The sequence below is a fragment of the Poecilia mexicana genome, unplaced genomic scaffold, assembly GCF_051168715.1.
Source record: "Poecilia mexicana isolate PSO_F unplaced genomic scaffold, ASM5116871v1 scaffold_14, whole genome shotgun sequence".
Classification (NCBI taxonomy): domain Eukaryota; kingdom Metazoa; phylum Chordata; class Actinopteri; order Cyprinodontiformes; family Poeciliidae; genus Poecilia; species Poecilia mexicana.
In genome coordinates, this window is record NW_028263383.1 from 5,009,355 (window position 1) to 5,019,693 (window position 10,339).

Below are 10,339 nucleotides of genomic sequence, written 5' to 3' on the forward strand. Positions count from 1 at the left end.
CTGCAAACGAGTGTTATCTGAAAGTAATACGCCTTTCAGATATAGGGAGAATAATCAATTGATATTTACATGCCCAAAAGCAAAAGCAAAACTTCCAATTCTATTTAGATACATGTTCAGCACAGAGTATAATATAATAAATCACCAATGCAGCACCAAACAAAACATCTTTAGCATATACGCTCACTTTATCTTTTCGAGTTGAAATATGTAGTTACCTGGCATTAAAAGTATATGTTGTGTTTTTTTCCGTCAAAATTTACAAAAAATAATACCCCCACGCCCTGATCATTCGTTCTGATCTCGTAAAAAGAACCAAAAACTCCGCCCAATTTGGACACCCTCCACGTTCCGTTTACATAATGATGCAGATCCGCGTCTTCTGTTCGCTAGCTTAAGCTTGATCCTCATTGTCATCCGTAGTTTCCAAAAACATCTAATTATGGCCGCCTCTACTAGCAACAGCAAGGGAGCAGAACTTTCTAAAGCTGAGTACCTCAAACGGTATTTGTCAGCAGACGACAATTCTAGTAAATCAAAAGGGAAGATAAAAAAGAAGCGACGTAAGGTTCCCGAGAGAGGGTGAGTGAATGAAAAATCCAACTGCGATGCTCACGTTTTAGATTTACACTAGCGCGTAAGCTAGTTTCGAGTCTCGGTGACTCTTTGGCGGGTAGGCTGATGCGATATTCGTCTTATTTTGCTTTCTTCCATTTGAAGACTTAAAATAGTGGACGACGACATTGACTGGAGACAGATGGTGAAGGAGCAAACGGAGGTTGAAGAAGATGAAGAGGAGGCTCCAGTGGTAAGCACCGAGCTAACGTTAGCTTGCAGGCTAGCCGAAATTCATTCATTCCTTCACTCCTTTTACTGTTAAGTTTTACTTACTTATCAAATATTAAAATAAATATTTGTTCTTAAGACAAATATGTTGTTTATTTGTTTAGAAAAACAATTAAAACATATATAGTCGTTAAAAATATTCCAAGAAAACTAATCTACTGTGTTTTGAATTCTGTACTTTCTTAGATTGCTGAATTCATTGATGAGCGACCAGATGAGGTGAAACAACTGGAAGTCTTTAGGACCAGCAACAGATGGAAAGTTGTTGGAGGTAACAGTGAAGCAAATAAAAAGAATTTGTTCATGTGTGAATCTGGATTGATATTTACTTCAAATCTCCTGTTGTGTAGCTGATGAGGACAGAGAGGAGGAGGAGGAGGAGGAGGAGGACAAAGGAAGTGAACACACAGACCCTGTTGTGTCAAGCAAAATACGGCCTAACTCCTCAGAACGTTCACTAAAGGGAAATAAACACGGTTCTCCTACCACAAATAAGAGACATGACTCTCCAGATGCTTCTCCTCCCAGGAGAATTCGCCACGACTCTCCAGATGCTTCTCCTCCCAGAAAAGTCCGCCATGATTCTCCAGATGTATCCCCTCCCAGGAAAACTCGGCACGACTCTCCAGATGTGTCACCTCCAAGGCAGCATTCAGGAAAGCAAAGAAAGGCGCAAAGTAAAGGTGGGTGGGGAAAGTAAATTGCTTTTTTGTTTCGAACATAATCTGGACTCCGTCTCTGATATTGTATAACTTATGCCATCTTTTTTGACATACAGCACCTTGCAAAAGAAAACTATCCCCACAGCTTGATACAACCACTACCTTGATTTACTACTAGCATGGTGGATGTTCAGCATGATGTGCTGTTTGTTTTTGCTTTGACTTCTATGTGGCAAACTGCAAATTTGACTTGTTATTCTATCAAACTTCCATAAAGTGAGATGACTAGTAGCTCCTCTTGAGATACCATAGACCACAGGTGTCAAACTCCAGTCCTCGAGGGCCGGTGTCCTGCAACTTTTAGATGTGCCTCTGCTGCACCACACCTGAATAGAATAATTATGTCATTAGCAGGACTCTGGTGAACTTACCTACACAAGGAGGAGGTAATTAAGCCATTCCATTCCAGTGTTTTGTACCTGTGGTACATCTAAAAACTGCAGGACAGTGGCCCTTGAGGACTGGAGTTTGACACCCCTGCCATAGACCTTGTGCTCCTTGGCCTTTGTGATGTTTTTTTTTTTTTTTTTGTTCACCAAGGGTCGCTGACAACCTTCCATGCCCTTCATAGAATAGCTGTACTTATACAGAGATAAAAGTACATACAGGTGGACTGGAATTAGTAATGAAGTGGCACTGGATTTTATTTAAGGGCTAAATAGGTGCCCCACCTTCAGATTTCTCTTTCTGAAGAGGTAGCCATTTATCATTATTTCTTCAGTAGTTTGTAGGGCTCCAACAAATCAAATCTCACTAAATACATTAAAGTTTGTGACTGCATTGCAATAAAATGTTAAGAAAAGGGTGAAAAGGGCCATGAATACTTTAGTAAGGTGCTGTAAAGATGCAATAGAAAGTCTTAAGTATTTTCATTTCAGTCACTGTTACTTTTCATTTGTAATGTTATGATGAAACTTTTGAAGAGCTAATTTGAATAGCAGTTTGTGTATCCTGACTGACAGTTGACTGATCATTTAAATATTATTTTTAGATTCCTCTCCTAGCAGAAGCAAGCACAGTTCAAATCGACGATCACCGGACGTTCGGCGATCACCTCACGCCAAAAGAACTCAGAATCGGCATGACTCAGATTCTGACCAGTCACCTCCTCGAAAAAAGCCTGTGAAGCGGGAAGCGTCGGACTCAGATCAGTCTCCTCCAAGGAGACGTCCAAAAGGAAGACAGGGCTCCGATTCTGACCAGTCTCCACCCAGACGGCCGCGGAGTGGAAAAGACTCAGATGGCGACTTGTCGCCACCTCGAAGATCTGGGCCCTCACAAGTAAGCCAAAATATATATGTATATATCCATGACTGATGTCAAAACATGTTTTGCTTTGAAATTTAAAATTTTCTTGTCTATTTTTACAGGGCCCAAGGATGCTTTCAGGGGGAAAAGCAGGTCTGGTTTCTATTGATGTCTTAAAAAAAGAACAGGAAGAAAACCGACGACGGGAAAAAAATAATCAGCCGCTAGAAGGTTAGTTTCGTCTTTTTCTTCCTTCACTTTGTTTCTGTTTGACTGAATATTGTAAAATATACAGGGTGTTTCATTGCATGATTCATACCTTGACTAGATGAATCCCGGAATGCCCAGACGGTATTCCGAGACAAGAGTGGTAAAAAGAGGGATTTGGATTCAGAAAGAGAAGAACAGAGAAAAAAAGCTGGAGAAAAAGCTGCAAAGGATGAGAAATATGCTCAGTGGGGAAGAGGGTAAATCTGTTAAGCATTATTTAACATCTGAGAAGACATCAAAATGTGTAATATGATTCATTAAATGAAAATATTTGCAGGTTGGCCCAGGGACAGATGCAACAGCAGAAACTAGAAGATGCGCTGCATGAAGCCCAAAAGCCGCTGGCACGTCACTATGACGACGAGGATCTTGACCGAATGTTGAGAGAGCAGGAAAGGGAAGGGGATCCTATGGCTGGGATGCTCAGGCGCAAAAAGGAGCGCAGCACAAAAACACCAGGTTTGAATGTCTCTCACTTTCATTTACCTCAATAAAGTCTCTGCAGTTAGCTGTTTTCCAAAGAGATACCAAGTCAACAGGTTTGTTTTTGTGATCTGATTTGCAGCGAAACCTCGCTACCAAGGGCCTCCGCCGCCTCCAAATCGGTTTAACATTCAACCAGGTTATCGGTGGGATGGAGTCGACAGGTAAGGCTTGTAGATGGTTCATATGAAATCACAGAAGAACAGATGGTGAAATCATTGTGTAGCTCTTCCACCGTTGCACCTAAAAGTATTCAAAGCCTACCCTAATACCAACAGGAATTACATTTATTGGCAAAATTCTATGTTGTTCACCTGGTTGCCATGAGCAAATGAGACAAAAACAACTTCAATAGTTAAATAGCACTAATATCAAAATTATTTTTATCTAAATTCAAACAGTTTTTGCAAATAGTCACTGAATGCAGGACGTATACGTCCTGCATTCAGTGACTATTTGTGTGTCTAATGGATATAACTGGATGGAGTTCTTCCTAAAAGCTCACATTTGCAGATGGTTTTGGGCTGTTGATGGAAGCTTTTCATTGTATAGTGGAAAGGAATAGTCCAAAAACCTGAGAGAAGAAATCATTGCCTTTACCTAAAGTGGAAAGGGGAAGAGGTGCAAAAAGTTACAAAATACCCTGATAATTAGAAGAGACACCAGGAGGTTGGAGGTCAAAAACCCTCAAGTGACTTAAAAAAGACCTGCAGCCACTGAGGTTTCAATTTCCACTGTAACAATAAAGAGATTTTTGTTCGCTGGTGCTTGGGCATCAATAGACCTTCAAACAGGATATTGACCCTAAGCAGATCTCAACCTAAAGTCTCTTGTCAAAAAAGTGTTGAAAGTATGGTTTACTTTATTAACTAAAGTTTATTTAGTAAACTTATAAGACTGTTGTGACAATGTTTCTGTTTGCGCCGTTTTATAGATCCAATGGATTTGAACAGAAGCGCTACACACGGATAGCTGATAAAAAAGCTCTCCAGGAGGAAGCGTACAAGTGGAGCGTGGAGGACATGTAAATTTAAATCCCCTTGTTCTGATGAAACAAATGCAATGTGGAAATGTATTTTCTAATGGGCTGAAAAGGTTTTTGCTCTGTCTGATCCAGTTCATTAATGTATCAAAGGCAGCGTGACAGTGTAAATAGTAGTAAAGTAGAATCATTTTGATGATTTTTGTTATAACAGAGCCAAAGTAAAAAAATTAGTTTTCACTGTTCTCATTAAATAATGTTTTTGTAAAGCTTTGTGTAGTGTGTTTTCATCCCTAAATTCAAAGTTAATTCTTTGTTATTCATGCAATTATACTGAAACCAAGCCATGTTAAAGCGGTGGAATGCACTTTTAAGTGTTGCAGTAGTAAGACGAGGTATTTGCAGAACTGTGAAAAGGTATTTGGTTTGTGTGTCACATATTTCAGATCATCAAAGAAAGTCGAAGATCAAAGTTTTTAGATGTTTTCATTTATTCTGGGAATAAATCTTTTCAAGACCCACTGTCCCTATGATAAAAAGCAACTGAACTCCCTATCATATTCTTTAATTATATATTAACTACAACTCACTGAGTTTAACTTTACTAAAATGGAAAAAATATTCTGCAAACGCCATAACAAAAAGTGGGACATTTTGGGAGGTCCGACGTAGGCAATATGTTCAAAAGAATTTGTAATTGTCATTTATTGTCATAAGGGAAATATTTAAAAAACTAAGTGCAGAACGTAAACGCCTTGTTTTGGTGACGTGCTGAAGATAGGGGGTTAGAGTTGGAATTTTTAGAGACAGGCCCAATTTCAATGAGTCAAATGTCTTTTGTTATACGTGACGTACATTTTTGTAACTGAAGGTAACAGTTACTTGAAAGTGCAATTTTTTAGCACAGTGTGCCTGGCAAATGTGTAATACCGCCTATTTAAATGATTTAATTATAATTTCGTGAAACCAACATTAAAAAAACAATTCAAGCAGCAAAGGTAACGATCCCAAAGAAGCTAGCAGTTTGGGTGGATATTTGTAAACATAATTAGTTTATTATTGGTGCAGTAAATAAAACATCCTATTTTTGGGGGGAAATATTGTTATTCACGATAATTAATTGTGCAATAATTATCCATCCTGTTATTGCGCGTCTCATTGGAAAGCCTGGAGAAGAGGAGACGTCCTCAAGTAGGAACCAATAAAATGTGACGTAGAAGACCTCGTTTCCTCACGGATTATTTTTGTTGATGCGCTTCGATACTTCAGCGTTATAACGAACAGAAGTAACTGTTTTTAACGGTAAATGTCCGTGTTGCCAAGTTATATCAGTCTGAGTAGCTGCTACTGTTGCATTTGAAGCCTGAAAAACCACCACAGCTAAAATGTCTGACTGGTGTCCAATAGCGAAAGACTATAACCCCCTGAAAGCTGGCAGCATCGACGGGACAGACGTGGAGCCCCATGACCGGGCGGTATGGAGGGCCATGTCTGCCCGCTATAAGCCCAACAAGGGCGTCGTTGGCGACCCGCTGCTCACATTGTTTGTGGCCCGCTTGAACCCCCAGACAACTGAAGACAAGCTGCAGACAGTGTTCTCAAAATATGGAGACATACGGCGGCTCCGGCTTGTTCGGGACATCGTTACGGGTTTCTCCAAAGGATACGCCTTCATAGAATACAAGGAGGAGCGGTCCGTGAGTCGGGCCCGTCGGGACGCCGACAAGCTGGTGGTGGACCAGCACGAAGTGTTCGTGGACTTCGAGCAGGAGAGGACTCTCAGAGGATGGGTACCGCGGCGTCTCGGGGGCGGGTTGGGCGGCAAAAAGGAGTCCGGACAGCTGCGTTTCGGCGGCAGGGACAGACCCTTCCGCAAACCGATAAACCTGGGTCCCGGGGCCACGCAGGAGCGTGGACTGGGGGATAGAGACCGAGGAGAGCCGAGAGCCAGGGGGGACAGACGCCGGTACGGAGAGAGCGACTGGGGCAGTAGAGACAGAAGAGATTACCGGGAGAGAGACAGGAGTGATCGCAGACACAGAGACTGGAGATGATGATTATGCTGTTTATAGGCATTTTAGACTAAAATACCAGACTGTAAAATGCCAGGTGGTCTTTAAAGAACAGATTGCTTTACGTGATGTGCAATAATTTCAATTTTCCCTTTTAAAAACATTTTTTTGTTGTTAAAAATACTTATTGGGCTCTTCAAACTCAATAGGAGTCCAATTATATTTATTGTATAATAGCACCTTGTACATTACATCCAAGTTGTCCACATGCAAAGAAGTAAAAATTTCTTTTTCAATTCTGCAAGTCAGAATTAGTTTTTCTCCATTCCTGTTTCAATAAGACCGTTTATTTCAGTTCTTATATGTGCCAGTTTGCTAACGTTGACACAAATGTTTTGATTTTTGCTAACAAGGATCGTAAAGTGTTTTAAACCATGATTGTATGACACAAGAGTATAAAGCCCCCCAGAGATCCAAATAAAATAAAACAAGTAAACAAAGGTTTATTTGTATTTAACACCCCCTGAGCAATCGCAGCTACAGACTTTTTGTGATTATGTCTCTACCAGCTTTGCAGATCTAGAAGTTAAAGTTCTGTCAGATTTTATGGAGAGGGTCTGTGAATAACATAAGGGGGGAAATGACTGTTAGATCTGGTACAGGAGTGTATTGTTACAATCTAACGACCTTGATGATTGGTTAAAGTGCAAAATTATTAAAAGAAAAAAGTTTTGAGATGTTTTGCAAATAGGCCTCTTTTAGAAATCTATTTTTTGTTATATAGGACTGGCAAATAAGACTGTAGTAAGAATATTTGGCCTACTTGTCAAAAGTTTTATAGTTGTCAAAGATGTTACAGTAGCTGTTCCCTGCCTCAGGATTAAAATAGCAGAATATTTTATTTCCAACATGACTAAACTTGTGCAGGTTAGAACTCAGAGGCCTTGTTGTCTGGATGAAGCCAGTTTCTGCTTGTCAGCTTCCCTGAGCTTCATGATGAGCCAGCTTGGGTATGCCTCTTTTTGCAAAGTGTTAAATTTCATTCCTGCAAAGTCAGAACACAGACAGATGAGCTGTGCTAAATGAACAGTCCATCATTTCAAAATCAGTGGCACAAATACAAACTAAGGTGTTGGAGCATTAACCACAGAAGAAAAGTTTCATATTAACTCTGAAGGAGCTGCAGAGATCCACAGCTCAGGTATAGAATCCATCTTTAGTTACTATGCTCTCCTCAAATGTGGCCTCTATGAAGGAGGGCAGGGGGAAAGCTATAAGAAGTTTGTCATTAGCCACAGGAGACCATTGAACATGAAGATAGGGGTTTGGTCAGAAGAAACTAAAATGGAACTACATGCAAAATGCTAATGTGGTTGAAAAAGAACATCATAGTGGCAGCATTGTGTTGTGGGGATAATTTTCTTATCAGGGACATGGAAGCTGATAAGTTTTGATAGGAAGATGAATGGACCTAAATATAGAGCAATCTTGGATAAAGAAAAAAGCCTGTTAGAAGCTCCAAGACTTCAGACAGGAGGAGATGTTCACTGTTCAGCCAGATATTGACCCTAAACACGCATAGCAACAGCTGAAAAGTTTGAAAAATGTTCAAGAGCTCAGATTTGATTAAGTGGATTTCGTTTCTAATACTTTGTCTTTTTCAGACATGTTCATTTGTTGCATTGTTTGTATTTCACTACATGGAGAGAATAGCCTAATAAACAAACAATTACCCACAACCCTCACACTAACTGAGAGGTCTATAAAGAACAAAGTACAAATGTCTCCGCTAAGACCTATAAACTCACAGCTTATTTTAAAATATACGTAGCACCTTTGGATTTGGTCTCCATCTTGGTAGCTGCGCTCGGTTACATGAAAAAGCCTGGGAAAACAGCAGTAAGACCCTTTTTTATTAAGATCCTGATTATAAAAAGCAAATACAAATCTTTTTTTTAGTTGTCTTCTGCTTTATTCATCATATGTGTGGTTAGGAAAATGTTACAGTTATAAATGGCACATCTTACTCAACACTTTGTTGAAAAAGTGCTTTAAACTTCTTTACATTTTCTGTTACAATCACCAGCATCATTTCAGTATATTTTCTTTTTGTTTATGTCTTCTTTGTTTCTTCCTTTCTTGATGCTCCCACTATGAAGAAAAGGTAAGTGGTATTAATAGTTTTTCCTGATAATGTAGGTAACCTGTTTTAAATAGATTATTTTAATTACCAAAAATGTAATAAGACAGTCTGTTCAAGTCCAGACTGACTGATTGTAAAAGAGCGCTAACTTCATCTGTTGCATTGCCCCAAATGAGTGAAGTTTTAACCATTACGGTTGGAGGCTCTCCTTTGTAGGGTGGACTGTGCAGAAATAATTCATGGTAGTGGCAGGAGTGTCGTATGTGGGCATTTTCAAATGCCCGCATACGACACCCCTGTCTGAAGGGTCTCAAGGGTCTCAAATGAAAGACATCAACAAAAGCTTTAATTCTTCTGTGCCTGGCACTTCAAAACCTTTGCTTTTATATATTACCTTTCAGCAAATATAAAAATAGTTCACAATTTCCCATGAATTCAAACAAATGCTGTACAAAATACTTTTGAGTATACAGCTTACCTTAAAAAAGTCTTGTCTTTACTGACTCTACCTAAGCTGGCTGTGTCAAAAGTACTTTTAAGCCTGTTGACTCCAGTAGCCATGGTGTTCCAGTCTTTTACATCGCATACTAGTAACCCAACAATAAAACAGCAGGATCACCAAGAGAGTACTGAAACCTTGCAGGAGTTGTTGGTTTTCAAGGGATGGAAGGGACTGTATAAATATATATTTTTTCAGCTTTATTAAAGACTGATTAACCAGAAAAAAGAAAGAAATAGCCATCTCAGACAATGTGCAATGAGGAAATGTCGAATGACTCAGGATGACTCAGTTGTCCAGCAGCAAGTGTGATGTTGAAAGTGAATTTGAGAACTGCAGTGTTTCATTACACATAATGAAACAACCAAATGTGATTCTGAGTCTGTTTGGAGGTTACCACAGGATATCTGGCCAGAGTTCAGTAATCCTGTGTGCCGCTCTGCATTCTCCTGGCAAAAATCCCACAGCAGTGTTTCTTTCACTTTAAATAGCTCAATCCATTCATCAGATGGCCTTTTCCCTGGGAAAACCACAAAAACACTGCCAAATTAATGATCTCTCATGATCTCATCTCACTTAAACTTGTATCTTCTTTTAAGAAACTCTAATAGCTATAACTTAATTCTAAAATAGAAAACATTGAATTGTCTAGCTACTTAATATTATCCTTAGGGGTCCCATGGAATTGGAAACTGGATGTAAACATAAACAAATATGTTTACCATCAATGATCCAAAGCAAAAGTTCACAAGATTGTCACAGACCTGCAAGACAAGATTCCAACACTATTACATATAAAAATGTATCTGCAGCAATTAAGGAGCCCAAAAAGCACCGTCATGGCCACCATCATCTTTTGGGAACAGGATTGTAACTATTTATATCACAGAACATTTTACAAAAAACAATAACATACATTTCTCTTCCAACCTTAAACCAAGGTCCTTCTCCAAAATGAATAATTGTGTATTTTAGTGGTCTAAACAAACAACCTCTGACTTGTTTATTCTTTTCAAAAATAACTAAAGTGGATTATATGAATATGCATTTAAAAAAAACTTTGTTCAAGATCTCAGAAAAATAGTTTATACAAACAAGAAGGCACAGGAGGCTTCAGAAAAACTATCCTTCTGA

General features: G+C 39.3%; 2 protein-coding genes across 2 annotated transcripts; both read left to right on the forward strand.

Annotated features, from left to right (window-relative positions):
- Positions 1–398: 398 nt before the first annotated feature.
- On the forward strand, positions 399–4,820 carry bud13 (BUD13 homolog). The gene is made up of 10 exons (XM_014992885.2): positions 399–582; positions 721–808; positions 1,033–1,117; positions 1,197–1,529; positions 2,560–2,849; positions 2,939–3,047; positions 3,145–3,283; positions 3,364–3,545; positions 3,652–3,733; positions 4,504–4,820. The coding sequence occupies exons 1-10, from the start codon at positions 443–445 to the stop codon at positions 4,595–4,597; spliced, it is 1,542 nt and encodes a 513-aa protein (XP_014848371.2). The 5' UTR covers positions 399–442; the 3' UTR covers positions 4,598–4,820.
- Positions 4,821–5,768: 948 nt separating this feature from the next.
- On the forward strand, positions 5,769–7,063 carry snrnp35 (small nuclear ribonucleoprotein 35 (U11/U12)). Its single transcript, XM_014992871.2, has one exon. The coding sequence runs from the start codon at positions 5,937–5,939 to the stop codon at positions 6,603–6,605; it is 669 nt and encodes a 222-aa protein (XP_014848357.1). The 5' UTR covers positions 5,769–5,936; the 3' UTR covers positions 6,606–7,063.
- Positions 7,064–10,339: the final 3,276 nt, after the last annotated feature.